Source organism: Nicotiana tabacum, chromosome 17 (assembly GCF_000715075.1).
Source record: "Nicotiana tabacum cultivar K326 chromosome 17, ASM71507v2, whole genome shotgun sequence".
NCBI classification, from domain to species: domain Eukaryota; kingdom Viridiplantae; phylum Streptophyta; class Magnoliopsida; order Solanales; family Solanaceae; genus Nicotiana; species Nicotiana tabacum.
Window position 1 is genome coordinate 127,990,386 of NC_134096.1, and position 17,424 is coordinate 128,007,809.

At 37.1% G+C, this 17,424-nt stretch overlaps 1 protein-coding gene across 1 annotated transcript; it reads right to left on the minus strand.

Annotated features, from left to right (window-relative positions):
- Window positions 1–471: 471 nt before the first annotated feature.
- On the minus strand, window positions 472–3,532 carry LOC107827531 (protein DUF642 L-GALACTONO-1,4-LACTONE-RESPONSIVE GENE 2). Its single transcript, XM_016654684.2, has 3 exons — window positions 3,335–3,532; window positions 1,691–2,191; window positions 472–1,239 (listed from the first exon to the last, which is right to left on the minus strand). Exons 1-3 carry the CDS (start codon window positions 3,423–3,425, stop codon window positions 656–658), a joined length of 1,176 nt encoding a protein of 391 aa, XP_016510170.1. The 5' UTR covers window positions 3,426–3,532; the 3' UTR covers window positions 472–655.
- Between the last annotated feature and the right edge of the window lie 13,892 nt (window positions 3,533–17,424).

A 17,424-nucleotide genomic window follows, 5' to 3' on the forward strand; every position in this document is an offset into this window, starting at 1 on the left:
GAAATGGGCAAGTCTTTATAGCTCAAAACCAAGATCTTGGAGCAATTGTCTAAATCCTGCTCATGATCTTGACACATGTTCTTTAGCACCCTATTCCAGTCATGTTCACTTCTTTCTTCAAATTAAGGCAAAACCTCTGAATTTATAGCCAACTAGTTGGAGTTTCAACATTTGCAAAGACACATGTTCGTGAAGAAGGTGTCTTTTTGGCAGAAATGTTCAAATTTCTGTTAAGTACTACTCATTAGAAGTTACATATCTCCTTGACTGAAATTGAATTGACTTAATTTTATTACTCAAATGAAGTAACAAATAAGCTTTGGATTTCGAAGAATAATATTCCTTGTTAAGTCATTAATTATAGACCTGCAAACAGAGCCAAGGTGACAAATAGGAATGTAGTAGTACTCTTATCTATCATAGCGCCACAGAAGAGAATAGTGTAAAGGAGCCCAAGAATACTGACCTTAATAAACTGGAAGCGCTTTCAAATTTTGATTGCAAAATTACCAAGACATACCACATTGGACTTGAGAAGACATACAGTTACACATGCTATTTAATACAGCAAACTTCTTTTTTTGCGATCTGAACCTCCCTGCTGTAGTACAACATTGGATCCCATATACGTGAGTAAAACAGAAAGCTATTCAATTTAAACCAATACTAAGACTAACAGCCACAACATAAACCCGAACCCCAAAACCTTGACTGTGCTAGACCCAGATACTTCAACCCTCACATCATCCACAACAGGTCCACAAAGAGAGCTCATATCATCACTCCTTGTGTTGTAATAGATACTATAGAACGCAACACGTGTCCTGTCCGCCTTAGCCGTGAAATTCAGATTAGCAATCTGAAATGAAGAATTGGAATTGGGAGTGTAATGGATGTTTTGGGCCTGATCACCGGCGAACGCCATAACAGCCAGTGGCTGCTTGCATGAGTCCCCTGCATGGCCCAACAAAAATGTCAATCTGTATGGCTTGTTGGGCTTGGTTTCAACCATCTGAGATATAATGCCTTCTTTTCCTGAAAGCAATTCTATAGCTCTTTTCCCTTCTGGAACTGTAAAGTGATAATTATCAATATACCGAACCGCTCGATTTGATTCAACTATCCAACCAGGTAGCGATGATGTTTCCTCGTCGAGGTTGGTTGGAAGCAGAACACCGAGGGAAGCATTCCTGAACATCCATGGACCTTCTTCAAAGTCGCCATTAAGTACTGCATTATCTGTTCCGATAGCCAACATAAGGAACAAGTTAGCAACATTTGTAGTTATTTACATGTTGCATTCTGCTTCAGGTTTTTTTAACATCAAAAGAGTGTCTTTTGTTCATGCATCCATCACGAGTTTCATGTACAAGCCATGCGAGAAATGCATTAAAGTCGTCGAAAAACTAGCTAGAAGGTGAATGAACCTATTTCTCGGCTTCATGTTGATCATCTGAATTTTTTCCTAATTCTCCATAATATGAGAAGTTATGAAAACATCAAAACTAATTTTGAGATTTGCAGTACTTCTATGCCAAACCTTATTTAAGTTATTCTTTTTGCCATTCAAATTTTTCTCAAAACCCAAGTAGATATTTCAATTAGAATCAAATCTTTGACCAAAACGTGGTGTGATAAACAGCTGGAAATGGGCCCAAATAAGAAAGTAAAGAAACAGAAGTGACCTTACCTTTGGACTTATCTGGAGTGAAAAGCTTCTTGATAGCAATATCATCAATAATGGGCCCACAAGTAGGGTCATCTTCCATGCCAGGATTTGTGAAAACGGCACGCACGTCATCTTCCTCGGCTTGAAAGGCCCACGCGTAGGAATCCCAGCCCTGGACATTATACAGAGTCTGAAGATCGATGGTCTGTGACGCCGGAGGAACCGACACGTTCAGTGACTCTAGCTGGGCGCAGGTGCGAGCCGCGCTGAACGTGACTGAATAAATGGAGCCTTTCTCGACTTTGAGCTCTTGACTTATCTCGGCGTCGTTTCCGAGCCGAACTGCGTGTCTACCTTGTGGTACGATGAGGATCATCCCACCCTGTTTTTGCCCTGATTCCACTAGCTCGACGGTGCCGTTTGTTTTCCAGCTAGGGAGTACGAGAGGGCCATCAGAGAATCCGTCGCCGGAAGAGAAACCGCCTGACGGAGGTGTCTCAAAATCACCGTTAACTAACGGACCTGCAAAACCACAAGGTTGGATTGATAATTTAATAAAGATATGGGGTTGTTTTTGTTTTTCTTTACTATCAGCACTGAGAGAAGGTTTCCACTAGTAAATGTTTTACTAAGATATATAACTAAAATATATTTTCACTTGGGCAATATCAACTCATTGTAGTTAAGATTTCGTTGTCTTTGTTTCCAATATTGTCTCTTTTTTAAAATCTTAGCTTCATAAGCTAATTTTTGGAAATAAATTAAGCTTAGTGGCTATTATACATGAAAAAATATTTATGCACACATTATGTGAAAAAGACCCATATAAAGAAAAGGTAGCATTTATTATTGAGCCCACTTCAAAATCGTACCAAAAATTAGTGTATGACATGAAGGAACATTCACTTCACACGGCACTCAACTGAGGTAATCACTTTCACAAATTATGAAGGAATATTTATGCAAATAAGTCCTGTGTAGTAACTCTGTAGGCCTAAAAATGTAACCAATGGTAATTATTGAAATTAGTAATGATACTATAGCTCCCCCACCAACTCACTCCTAATGAATGTGTACGACATTAAGAAATTAAAATAAACTTATAATATGTAAATCAAACGTACACAAAATATCAAAATAGAAATAGCGGTCTAATTGTGTGGAGTGAGGACCATAACCCCTGCATTGTCATGATTCTTATAGGGTGAGGGTGTCGCAATAACACCTCATGATCATCAACATCAACTACATAATTACTTATTAATATAACTTTTATTTGTTATTTTAAGATTTAAAAAAAACAATTTAACTTTACAATATTTTCATGTGATACAAACATATTAAAATGTTGCTTCCGGAAATTGGAGGAAAATAATCCTGTTTGAGACAGAGGAACAAAATTTACGAACAAATACACTACTCCATTGTTTAAAATTAAATATTTCTACCAATGTTAGAATTTGAGTCTTCAGATGACATCATCGTGTTATATGCTTAAATTAACATACATTGAAGCTGAAAATGAAGACAAAAGAAATTGTTCATCAGATCTCATACCAAGTTGGTAAATCCCATCAAGCATAAATTTCATTTTTTGTTTATGAAAATAATATGATCTTCAAAGTGGGAAATGGTAAAATAGAAAGGGAAGAAGAAGGGGCGTACCATCTTCAACTTGTCCAGCAGCTGAGCAAGCTAGTAGAACAAGAAATGCTGTAACCCATTTGCATCTTCTTGAGCTCCGAGCTATTTCCATGGCGAGTAAAAGAAAATGTTCTCTTTCTCTCTCCTGTGTAATGCAAGTGTAACGAAAGCAGAGAACAGAAGGGAACTGAGACACAGCTTTGAGTGAAGAAAAGGGGCAAGAGTAAATGTCCTTTTTATCCAGGACTCAAGCTCTTTTCTTTTTTCTTTTTTCTTTTGTTTTTGTTTGCCTCAGGCTCTTTTGTATCTTTTCCTCCTTTTCTTTTTCTCTTGTATTTCCTTTTTTTCTCTGTCTTATTTGCTCCACAGTTTTAAAATAGTAATTGATGATATCAAAAAAAATAATTAACACTAAAACTTTAAGGTATGTGTTCATAAATCTGTAAACATTGTGCCTTTCGTTTCAATTTATGGTCTAAAATATGTCATGATATTTTTATGATTATAAAATGATGTCATTAGGAACAAAATGTACCACTAAAATCTAAAATATTTTTTAATGAATAAATGTCATTTTTAAGGATTAATAGAAAATAAGTTTAACATAAAATGAAAATGGAAAGTATTAAGTACTTAAATATCTCTCATATAATTTTTAAGTTTCTCTTACTAGCTTTTGATTGGGGATGAGGGGGCTAAGTTTTTTAGTACACTTTAACCAGCTAGCAGCTACTTTGCTTTTAGGAGTAGCTTTTTAATTTGATCAATGAATGATGAAGGATCTATGCTTTTCCCAGTACAATAAGAAAAGGCGTTTCTTGAGACAGACTTTGTTAAATGGGAAAAGGCCAAATATACATCTATATTTTGATATATTTTTCATATTTATCTTTCGTTATATTATCGGGTCAAATATACTTTCACTGTTAGCAAAGTTCAAATTTACCCTCTAACCTAACGAAAAACCCCGAATCCCTTCTATTTACTGCAATTATTCCTCACAAATCAGTTATCTCCTTCGTGTGATCTACCAGAGAGGAAAAAAGGTCCATATTATAAAAATAGGAGTGCAGAGTTGCATCATATTTATTCCCCTTGTCTTTGGTTATGCTCAAACCATAAATGAAGGGCAGAATTCATAATTTATGGGTATGTCTCCAACGGAATGAGGATGAGTGAAATACCGTAGATAATTTGGAAGAGATTTATTTGATTCTTTAGGTGGTCGAAATGCACTCGCTTATGAAGTTACTTACTAATATTTACTCCTATTTTTTATGGACTACATGCATAACAAGGCCGTATGTATCCATGTAAATGCATTCCCTTTCGGATTTGGATTTAGCATGTCATTTGATGCAAATTTTGCTTGCGCATGCACTTCTTCGTGACATTTGTGACATATGATTCTTTAGTATTGTTTGAAAAATCCTAAATTAAATAATTTGTTTAAATCTATGTCCAACTTCAGAACATTCTTTCAAAGAAATATTTACTAGTATTCCCATGACTGGAGGTGGCGAGTTTGTTAAGTCTTCCGGCTCTAAATAATCAAGTGGAACAAGAAATCAACTTGTCAAGGATATTTTCTTCTGGGGTAGAGCACACGAAGGGATAAGTAATTTGTGAAAAAAAATTGTAGTAAATAGAAGGAATTTGGGATTTTGGGGCTTTCCGTTAGATTAGAGGATAAATTTGAAAATTTTATTAACGGTAAAGGTAGATTTGACCCAATAATATAATGAAGGATAAATGTGAACAATATATCAAAATATATACGTATATTTGGCTCTTTTCCCTTGTTAAATTAAGATTCTTCTTAATTCGTAAGTATTATTCATATACACCCCTAGATCTTTTTTGTTAAGTACATCTATCTTACTTTTGGTATTATTCCTCTATACAAAGCTCCCATCAGGATTACTGTTGTTTTTCCAAATTTTGATTCAAGAAACAGCAAAATTTTATCTTCTTATGGCCAACTTGGCCTTTTACGCTCCTCCTGATCCCACTACCAATGGCAATTGGTGTTGACAGGGGCGGGCGAACCCTAAAGTAGGTGAAATACTTGTTTCAGGCCTCAAAAATTTAAGGACCCCAAAATTACTACTAGTATTTTTTATATATAATAGTATATTATTTATATAATTATCTTTTATTATTGATAAATTTATTTCTTTATTGTCATATAAATTTTTAATAACTCGATTTCTTCCTCTAATTAATATAACTAAAATAGTTTTCTGTCAAACTTATTTTACTTTTTTACTTAATTATATTTCTCTATTCATTAGTTGGTCACATAACTATATCTAATAATCTAACTTATTATTTATTTTCCTTACATAAATTATACTCTCTCCGTCCCAATTTATATGAAAGTGTTTGCCTGGACATGGATTTTATGAATTAAAGGAAGACTTTTGAAAATTGTAATCTTAAATAAATCATAGAAGTTTTTGGGCTAGAAATTATCTCATTAATGGTAAAAAAAAAAATCTAAAGTTGAATTGTTACCGAATATAGAAAGTGATTTACTAAAAAAAAGGAGTCACTTATGTTTTCTGGGTTCTCCCATTTCAGTTGTGATGCAATCAACGCTAAATTCATTTAATTTTCTGTATTTAATAAAACTAAGTTCTCATTTTTTTAATTTTACATCCTCACTTGTCTAAATTTTTTTAAAAACGATGTTCATTAAATAATATATATATATATATATATATATATATATATATATATATATATATATATATATATATTAAGATCTCTTATTAAGATTTTGCTTTAGGCCTCCGATGAGGTTGGGTGCCCCGGGTGTTGAATGTTGATAATACGACAATGAGGCGAAATGATATGCACAGTACATAAAATATTAACTTATATCTCACATTGTTATTCTAAGATCTCAATATCTTTAGACTTAAATTATCACATAATTAAGAGTAATTAAGATAAAAATATTAGCAAATTTCTCTTTGAAATAGTTGAAGTGTATCTTATACATCTCGTGTCCAAAAATTCTTTATTCCCTCGGTTTTAATTTATTTCGACACCATACTTGGCTTAACCTCAATGCAAACTACTCAAATTGCATTCCAATTCAAATTCAAATATCATATGAGTTTGTTAGTAATAGTGATTTTTTAAAAACGACACATAATGTAAATTAGAAAAAAATCAAAAATATTCTTATTATAATCTATGTATTTGAGTTGAAAAAAAAATATTTGAAATCGATGAGATTAACTTTCAAATTTTTTATACTCAACAAAGATGAAACATAAGAAGAAATTTGTTGTCATCTTTTATTTCTCGTTTTTTAGATTTTTATAATATGTTTTTCAATATTTATTTTCTTTTATCTTATTTTTTATGTCATTATTTCTGTTGTTATAAAAAATTAATTTACATATACTAGGGGTTTGTGTTTCCCATTTTCAAATGTCAGTGTAAGTGTTCATACTCAAAAGGAGCATAAATACATTCCGCGTTCTGAGATTTTGGTGTTTCACTTTCTTACCATTAGTGGGCCCAATGCAGGGGTAGGGTCACCGCCAAATTATGGAAATCTGCGAAGAGCATCTTATAAAACAAGTGGGAAGTGGGAACTTCAATTATTAATTCAAAAAACAAAAAATTAATTCGAAGGAAGGGGGAGATTAATTATTTAATTAGTTAAACATTAGGACTTTTGTCAAAAGAAATCATACTTCATACATAAGGGACAAGAAAGGTATAAAACGCAGAAGCCGAGGTCGTGGCGGGAAAAACATACTGTCAATAGCAGTCAAAGTTGCTGAACTTTCTAAAAAGCAGCCGAACCGTGCAGATTATAGGAGAAGACTTTTTTGGACTTCATTTGCTGCAAAGAATAATTTTAGATTAATCTGGAAAGAATTGACACTTATTTATCAGATTTAGCTTTATCTATGATATTGCATCTGTTTAGACTTCTTATATCTATGCTATTGGTTTTATTTAGTGAGCGGAAAGGGGCTTGAATTACTCCTGTATGCGAAATGGTTTATAAAAAATCTTGTTCATCTATCCGTCTAACGTTAATTCTATTCTCAAAAGTGCCCCACGACTAACGCCAGCACATGTAGGCCTCTCATTAAATGATGTGACATTCTTTTATTTGGCCACTTGGCTCTATGGGGCTGAAATTGTATATGGGTAAATTTCGACTCATTTAACCGATCTGACCCACTCCTATTACCTTATACCCACTCTTTTAATCCTATACCCACATATTTTACTCCTCTTCTTCCCCAATTTAGAACCCAGATCATCAGGTTGCTCATATAATCTTCTTCTCCAAAATTTCTCTTTTTCAACTACTTAATTCTTGTCTTTTTCCTTCGAATCTTGTGGTTGACTCAAAGTTGCGCCTTTATTGATTAACAAAAAACTCAAATGTTTGAAAATTTTGTCTCTTCTGATTCACCGCGTCGTTGTGGTTTGTGATTTAATTGCAAATTATTTTGTGGCTAAGACTCATTTGAACGGTGGTCGTTGATTCTACAAATGTCCTTGTTTTGACGAGGAAGCTTCATGTGGTTTGTGGGAATGGTGGGATGAAGAAATGCCACCACATGTGACGATGTTAATCAATAGCTTTAATACTTTACTGAAATCAGTGGAAGTTGAAAGAAATTATCTGAAGAAGATGATGGCTAACTTGGAAGATGTTGTTTTTGCTGAAAGACAGAAAATGGAAAAAAGAATGGAAGAGATGGAGGGAATTAATTCTGCAAACTTAGAGAATGTCGCGAGGATGGAGGATAAACTACCAATGATAAAGTGGTTTATTGTGTTTCTTAGGTTGTCAATTTAGATAACACATTTTCTTTATTAGTCCGTTCAAAAAAGAATGACACATTTGTACAATTGGATTCAACTTTAAACTCTTAATTTTACCCATTTTACCCTTAATGAGAAGTTTTTATAACCACACAAATGTCATGGTCTTACAAAATTTTTACCCCTTAAGCTTTTAAGACCACAAGTTTTAAAAATTTACTTTTCTTTTCTTAAACTCCGTGACGAGTCAAACTATCTAAATTGAAACAGAGATAGTATATTTTATGGGTGAAATTAAAAAATAGCCAGATTTACAAGTGGTAATTGAAATATAGTCATAGTTTCAAAAGTAATCGAAATTTAGCCACTTTTCATGTAAAGATAAATCTGAACGAAAACACTGTTCAAAATACGAAAAATATTCTAGCGTAATATACTGGAGTTCAAATTTTTTACATGTGAACTTCCAGCATAATATACTGGAGTTCCAGTATATTATGCTGGAACTTCAGTATATTATGATGGAGTTTCAGTATAAATATACTGGAACTCCATCATAATATACTTGAGTTCCATCATAATATACTTGAGTTACAGCATAATATACTAGTCCAGCATAATATGCTAAAAGTTTATACACAGGTGCTCCAATCTCCAGTATATTATGTTGGAACTTTTCGTGTGCTGGAGTTCCAGCATAATATGCTGGAAGTTCATACACAAGTGCACCAATCTCCAGTATATTATGCTGGAACTTTTCGTGTTGCAGCAAAATGGTCACTATTTTTCAATGACTTTGCAAACGCTGACTATTTTTAATTACCAGTCCGAAAACTGGCTAGCTCGTGCTATTTTTACGTTACTCTTCTGTTAATAATTATATTGTATAGTTTTCCCTATTCGTTTTGGACTAACTAGTTCGTAATTTGGGGGATCAGAACACAACCCTTTGGGCTCAGATGGTTACTTGGGTTTATTCGTTGATATGGCCGGGCTCACCACTTTGGACTTCGGAATAAAGAGGAAGCAGATGCAAATTACATTTGGGCCACTAGTTATGGGCTGGACTTGAAATGGACAGTGTTTTCAAATGACAGAATTGGGTTTACTCATTATTATTTGCGATGTATGTCCATTTTCGAGGGCACTCTTTAAATTATGTCCCCGTTAACTCGGTGAGTTGTCCGCCTTAGAAAGTAGCTGGATGAATGTTTCTTTTTACAGTCAAATTTATCCCATTGAATTAGCGAGACATAATTTAAATAGTTGAATAACATAGTACTTGCTTAGAATATAAAAATTGTGATACCCAAGTCAAGAGTTAACATCACTTGATATTGTTAATGCACATATTCTTATTCTATACTGCACATATAAAATAATATAAAGATATGTATTAGCTATACAAATTGGGAAAATGACACTATATAGCCGCTCTCAAATAATAGCCGGAAAATATATTTTTTTGTACATATATACATTCTGTATGTTATATATAAATTTTATATACTTTTTTGGCTATCGAATATAAATAGTTTCTGGCGCGGATTAAAAGTGAAAGAAAAGCCATATGCAAAATTTAATACTGAAAGTTAAACTATCAATATGCAGAGTTTCACGTTGGAATTGTTTTCCTTATATGAGATACTAAGCTAGGCCGAAAGTGTCTAGAGGCACATGCAGTGATACTATAACTATAAGTTTACAATATTCCAATATGATCAATAAATAAATTATTAAAATGCGATTGATGTATATGAAACTTAAGTAGTATTTAAAATGCTTTAAGTTGTATACATTTATTACCAAGCCCGATTTTGACCATATACACATGTATAATTATCTTCTTAATAATCTGATTACGCAAATATTTTACATATTGGCAGCCTGCAAATAATTTATCCATATCTATACTATATTAAAAGCACGAAGGGCAGTCAAAGAGTAACTAACATTTCTGACTAAACTCAGTTCACATGACCGCCAAGCCCTACTTTTCAAGGAGGATAAATTTGACCGGTCGATCAAAAACATATTTGCTAGTTAAATATAAAAAATATTTATAAAATATGAATATTTTATATTAATATATAAAAAATATCTATTTTGCCGGCTATACTGTATAGTTTTTCCTGTCAAGGATACGTTGTAAAAATTGCACGGGGCACCCTATTTGGTCGCCCCTATTTAACCTATACCCACTTTTTAATTTTTTTTTAACTTGTACCCATTGTTTAAACAACTTTAAGCCTTTTTCTTCTCTTTCTTCTTCTTCTTTTTTTTCGGGTAACAATAATTTTATATGGTGTTTGTGAACATATTTTAAAGTAGTTTATGATGTTTTACAGCGGTAAGCTATTGTGTCGCTTTATTTTTTTACTATTGCTTAGGGTTTCTTCTTTTTATTTTTCTTAATCGCAAAATGGGTTCGTTAGATTTATTGTTGTTTTGACAAATTGATGATTGAGGTTTGTTCTTGATGATATTTGGAGGTTATGTTTCAAATTTGAGCTCATTTGGAGTAGATTTAGGTATTAAAACGTAATTGGATTATTAAAATTTGAAGAACAAGTTTTTGTTTATGGGCAATTTGCACTTTAGGCCTATTTGGCCTTAAGTGCATCTGAAGTGTAATTTTTTCGTTCAGACTTATTGGCCTTAAGTGTAGGAAAACGTTTGTTGCACTTTAGACCTTTTGGCCTTACGTGCATCTGAAGTGCAATTTTTCACTTCAGACTTATTGGCCTTAAGTGCATGGCCATTAGTTGCACTTCAGACCTATTTAGCCTTAAGTGCATCTGAAGTACAATTTTTCACTTCAGACTTATTGGCCTTAAGTGCATGACCATTGATTGCACTTAAGACCTATTTGGCCTTACGTGCATATGAAGTGCAATTTTACACTTCAGACTTATTGGCCTTAAGGGTCGGAAAACTTTTGTTGCACTACAAACTATTTTTTTAAACTTCAGACCCGATAAGTGTAAAGTTGATCGTAAAGCGGGTAGGGTATAGGTTCAATTGTGACCCCAAAACTGAGTATAGATGCAAAAGCCTCGGATACGTTAGATGGGCTACCAAGTCTGCTGAGCCAATAGAAACTTTTTTTTTGGTCATAAATGAAGTACTTTTATATTTATATATATTACTACTATTTAGAAGCGCGAGTGAAGCTCATCTTCGTCGTCCTGCTTTCGTGTGTAATTACATTTATATCCTTAGGTTTTCTAAATTACCCACATTTTCTCAGGCCCATTTATGTAAAATTGTTTTGCTCTTGGGCGGTGGCCGACCAGCCCTCCATCATTTGCTTTCCTTCTCTCTGTTTCTCTATCACGACCCAAATTTTCCTTCCGTATGATATCGTGACGACACCTAGTCTCTACGATTAGGTAAGCCTAATATTTGCGGAATAATGAAATAGAAACATAAATTTAACAACTAACTGTTCAAAAATACACAGCAATCCCAAAATTCAGAACATCGTGAATCATCAACTGCAGAAGGAAAGTCTAGTATCTCTATACATCAGAGTCTAACAAAAGAAAAATACAGAAGATAATGGACATGAGAAAGAGTAGAAGGGGATTTCGAGGTCTGCGAACGCGGCAGATATGCCTTAAAGTCTTCAAAGCTGTCCCGACTCACTGATTGTACGGCTGATAAGGAGTACCTAGATATGCACACGAAAAACATGTGCAGAGAGTAGCATGAGTACACCATAATCTGTACCCAGTAAGTGCCAAGCCTAACCTCGGTTGAGTAGTGACGAGGTCAGATCAGGGCCCTACTGGTAAATATATAATAAAACAAGATAGAGTGTAATACCGTAAAAATAAAGGCTAAATTTAACAACAATGAAATTATAGAAGTTAACAACTCAGTACACAGAAATACAACAGTGGATCTCCCGAGATACCGTCTCGTAGTCCCAAACGTAAATGTGCAGTGCAGGGAGATCTCCCGGAATACCGTTCCGTAGTCCCAAAGTAAATATGCAGTACAAGAGGAGCTCCCGGAATACCGTTCCGTAATTTCAAAGTAAATATGCAGTACAGGGGGATCTCCCGGAATACCGTTCTGTAGTCCCAAACTAAATATGCAGTACAAAGGGATCTCCCGGAATACCGTTCCATAGTCCCAAAGTAAATATGCAACGAAAACAATAGAATTCAATAGTTACGGCACGAAATTTCTACAGTTTAACCTAAGTACCAGTTAAGGAAAAATAGGTAAATTCACTAAACATGCTGCACGTAGTTCAAGTAAACAGTTAAGGCAAGTAGGCATGCTATTCTAATCTAGCAGGATACTACACATGCTGATGAAACTTAAATAAGAAAGAAATCATGTTATTACTTAGTAGAAAAATTGGGCTTTTACACAAATAACCCGTGTACGTACTCATCACCTCACGTACACTGTGCTCATATATCAAAAATAGTACAAATCCTACGGGAAGTTCCCTCATACAAGGTTAGGCAAGCCACTTACCTCGAACCAAGCTCAATCAATCGGTAAGAATGACTTTCCCACGAATATCCGGCTCCGAATGGCCCAAATCTAGCCAAAAACAATTACATATCATAAATACAACCATAATAGACTCATCTAATTAATTAAATCAATATTTTAACAAAAATTTCGAAATTCGCCCTAAAAAGTTGACTCGGGCCCACGTCTCAGAATCGGGTAAAAATCATAAAATCCGAAAGCCCATTCACTCACGAGTCTAACCATATCAAATTTATTAAAATCTGACACCAGATAGTCCTTCAAATCCACAATTCAAACTTTCTAAATCCCTAGTCTCAAACTCCCAAATTCCACCTTAAATACACACTAACTAGGTGAAAAATAAATAAATGGGGAAACAGGATTATTGATCAAAATAAGCACAAGGTACTTACCTCAAGAAATCCCTCGAAAATGATCTCAAAAATCGCCCTAAACCGAGTTTGCAAAGTCCAAAATGACAAAAATCGCGAAACCCTTCGGTTTTAAGCACTGCCTAGGTATTTTCGCACCTGCGGAGCCTGGGCTCGCACCTGCGGGTGCACTTGTGCGGAAAATGTGTGCATCTGTGCAATTCACTTACCCCCTATGCCTCCGCACCTGCGATAAGGGGCCGCACCTGCGCGTGCGCGCTTGCGCTTGCGAAGATCCTTTGCGTTTCTGCGGTCTAACTTCGCATCTGCGATTCCTCCCTCGCATCAGCGGGCATCGTAGATGCGAAACTAACCTCGCACCTGCGAACCCAGCTCATGATGCTCAAATCCGCTTCTGCGCCAATTTGCTCGCACCTGCGGGCAGCCTTGCGCATGTGCGATTACAGCACAACCAACACCAGAAAAATCTTTCAAGTCCAAAAATAATCCGATAACCATCCGAAACTCACCCAAGGCCCCCAGGACCTCAATCAAACATACCAACCAGTCCTAAATCACCATACGAACTTAGTCGAGCCCTCAAATCACATCAAACAACGCTAAAATCACGAATCACCCTCCAATTCAAACTTAAAAAACTTGAAACTTCAAAATTCTACAACCGATGCCGAAACCTATTAAACCACGTCCTATTGACCTCAAATTTTGCACGCAAGTCATAATCAACATTACTTACATACTCCAACTTCCGGAATCAGAATCCGACCCCGATATCTAAATTTTCACTATCGGTCCAAATCTCTAAAAATTCTACTTTCGCCATTTCAATCCTATATAAGCTACGGACCTCCAAAACACAATCCGGACACACTCCTAAGTCCAAAATCACCCAACGGAGCTAACGGAACCGACGAAACTCTATTCCGGAGTCATCTTCATACAATTCTAACTACGGTTAAAATCCTAAGACTTAAGCTCCTATTTTAGGGACTAAGTGTCCCAACACACTCTGAAACCAAAAACAAAACCTCTTGGCAAGTCACATAAGCAGAAAAAGATACAGGGAAAACAGTAAATAGGGGATCAGGGCTATTACTCTAGAAACGACTGGTCGGGTCGTTACATCCTTCTTCTCTAAAAATAATAGTTCATCCTCGAACGAGCATAAAGACATACCTGAAGTGGTGAAAAGGTGAGGGTAACTGTTGCTCATGACATGCTCGGTCTCCCAAGTTGCCTCCTCGACCGGCTGACCCCTCCACTGAACCTTTACTGAAACAATGTTCTTTGACCTTAGATTTCTGATCTGCTTGTCTAAAATAGCCACTAGCTCCTCAACATACGATAGATCCTTGTCCAACTAGACTGAGTTGAAATCCAACACATGGGACGAATCGCCGTGATACTTCTGGAGCATCGAAACATGAAATGCCGGATGAACTCCTACTAGGCTGGGAGGTAAGGCAACCTCATAAGCAACCTCCCCAATTCACCACAACATCTCAAAGAGACCAATAAACCTTGGGCTCAGCTCAAACCATCCCACTGGGGACCGACACCGCCTACCATACAGAGCCTCATACGGTGCCATCTGAATGCTGGACTGATAACTATTGTTGTAAGCAAACTTCGCAAGTGGCAGAAACTGGTCCCAAGCACCCCCCCAAAATCTATCACACAAGCACAAAGCATATCCTCCAGTATCTGAATAGTGCGCTCGGACTGTTCGTCCGTCTGAGGGTGAAATGTTGTGCCTAACTCAACCCGAGTACCCAACTCATGCTGTACAGCCCTCCAGAACCGTGATGTAAACTGCGTACCTCGGTCAGAGATGATAGATACTGGTATGCCATGAAGCCTGACGATCTCGCATATATAAATTCGAGCCAACTGCTCAGAAGAATAGGTAGTCATTACAAGAATGAAATGAGCTGACTTGGTCAGCCTATCCACAATCACCCAAACTGCATCAAACCTCGGCTGAGTCCGTGGGAGTCCAACAACGAAATCCATAGTGATCCGTTCCCATTTCCATTCCGGAATATCTAACTTCTTAAGCAATCCACCTGGTCGCTGATGCTCATATTTTACCTGCTGTCAATTCAGACATCGAGCCACATACTCTACTATGTTCTTCTTCATTATCCTCTACCAGTAATGCTGTTTCAAGTCCTGATACATCTTTGCGGTACCCAGGTGAATAGAGTACTGCGAATTGTGAGCCTCCTGGAGAATCAACTCACGCAAACCATCTACATTGGGAACACATAGCCTGCCTTGCATCCTGAATGCGCCATCATCCCTAATAGTGACCTCCATAGCATCACCGTGCTGGACCGTGTCCATGAGGACAAGCAGATGTGGGTCATCATACTGACGCTCCCTGATATGATCATAAAGAGAAGACCGAGAGACCACACAAGACAATACTCGACTCGGCTCAGAAATATCCAATCTCACAAACTGGCTGGCCAAAGCCTGAACATCCAACGCCATGGGCCTCTCTACTGCTGGTAGATATGGTAAACTCTCCAAACTCTCCGCCCAGTGACTCAACGCATCGGCCACCACATTGGCCTTCCCCAGGTGGTACAAAATGGTGATATCATAGTACTTAAGTAGTTCCAACCACCTCCTCTGACGCAAATTAAGACCCTTCTACTTGAACAGATGCTGCAAACTCCGGTGATCGGAGTAAATCTCACAAGGAACACTGTACTAATAATGCCGCAAAATTTTCAAGGCATGAACAATAGCTGCTAACTCAAGGTCGTGGACATGATAGTTTTTGTCATGTACCTTCAGCTCTCTGGACGCGTAGGCAATCACCCTACCGTCCTGCATCAACACCACGCCGAGACCAATCCGCGATGCATCACAATATACAGTATAAGACCACGAACCTGTAGGCAATACCAATACTGGGGCTGTAGTCAAAGCTGTCTTGAGCTTCTGAATGCTCTCATCACATTTCTCTATCCACCTGAACGGAGCACCCTTCTGGGTCAGCCTAGTCATAGGTGCTGCAATAGATGAGAATCCCTCTACAAAGCGACGGTAATACCCCGCCAGACCAAGAAAACTCTGGATCTCTGTAGCTGAGGACAGTCTGGGCCAACTCTACACTGCTTCAATCTTCTTCGGATCCACCTGGATCCCATCACTCAAAACTATATGACCCAAGAATGGCACTGAGTCTAGCCAAAACTCACACTTTGAAAATTTTGCATATAATATCTTTTCTCCCAAAGTCTGAAGCGCAGTCCTCAGGTGCTACTCATGATCCTCCCAACTCCGGGAGTATACCAGAATGTCGTCAATAAACACAATGACGAATGAGTCAAGATAAGGCCGGAACACACTGTGCATCAAGTGCATAAAAGCTACTGGGGCATTGGTCAGCCCAAAAGACATAACAAGAAACTCATAGTGACCATATCTGGTCCTGAAAGTAGTCTTCGGGATATCTGGCTCTCAAATCTTCAACTGATGATATCCTGAATGTAAGTCAATCTTGGAAAACACTCTGGCACCCTGTAACAGATCAAATAAGTCATCTATACGAGGCAATGGATACCCGTTCTTCACTGTGACTTTGTTCAACTAGCGGGAATCAATACACATCTGCATAGAACCAACCTTCTTCTTTACAAATAAGACAGGAGCACCCCAAGGTGACACACTGGGCCAAATGAAGACCTTGTCAAGCAATTCATGTAATTGCTCCTTCAACTCAGGAGGAGCCATACGATATGGGGAAATAGAGATGGGCTGAGTGCCCGACAACAAATCAATGCCGAAATCATTATCTCTGTCAAGCGGCATGCCCAGAAGATCAGCTGGAAACACATCTGGAAAGTCCCTCACTACTGGAACTGACTCAACTGTAGGGGTATCAATACTGACATCTCTCACATAAGCTAGATACGCGTCACACCCGTTCTCAACCATTCGTTGAGCTTTAAGAAATGAAATAACTCTACTGGGAGTATACTCTAAGGTACCTCTCCAATCTAATCGTGGTAAACTTGGCGTAGAGAGTCTTGCGGATCGGTACTGAGATGTCTGTACTTATCTTCGAGAGGCTGCCCTTAGGAAGTTTCACTCTACTGTATTCAGTCATGCGAACTTGTTGATTCCGAAAACTAAAAATCCTGTTATTCTATTCTCTTACAGATGATGAGGGCACGTACTACCGGGTTGGACGGTCAGCCACTAGTACCACCAGTTAGGGCCGTGAGAGGCCAGGGCCGAGGTAGAGGTCGAGGTATGGCTCATGCAGCGGTTGGAGCAGCACCTATAGTACCACCAGTTGCTCCAGCTCAGGCACCAACTATGCCCATTGAGATTCCAGGCCTTTATGAGACTTTGGCCCAGATATTGACAGCTTGCACTGGTCTTGCTCAGGTGGTTTCG

What these genes read in the sequence shown, in the direction of transcription:
- LOC107827531 (XM_016654684.2), bottom strand. Translation starts at nt 3,425, where the DNA reads ATGGAAATAGCTCGGAGCTCAAGAAGATGCAAATGGGTTACAGCATTT. An exon ending in TGCTGGACAAGTTGAAGATG is followed by an intron (nt 2,192 to 3,334) that starts GTACGCCCCTTC and finishes GTGGTTTTGCAG; the next exon opens with GTCCGTTAGTTAACGGTGAT. An exon ending in CACTCCAGATAAGTCCAAAG is followed by an intron (nt 1,240 to 1,690) that starts GTAAGGTCACTT and finishes CTATCGGAACAG; the next exon opens with ATAATGCAGTACTTAATGGC.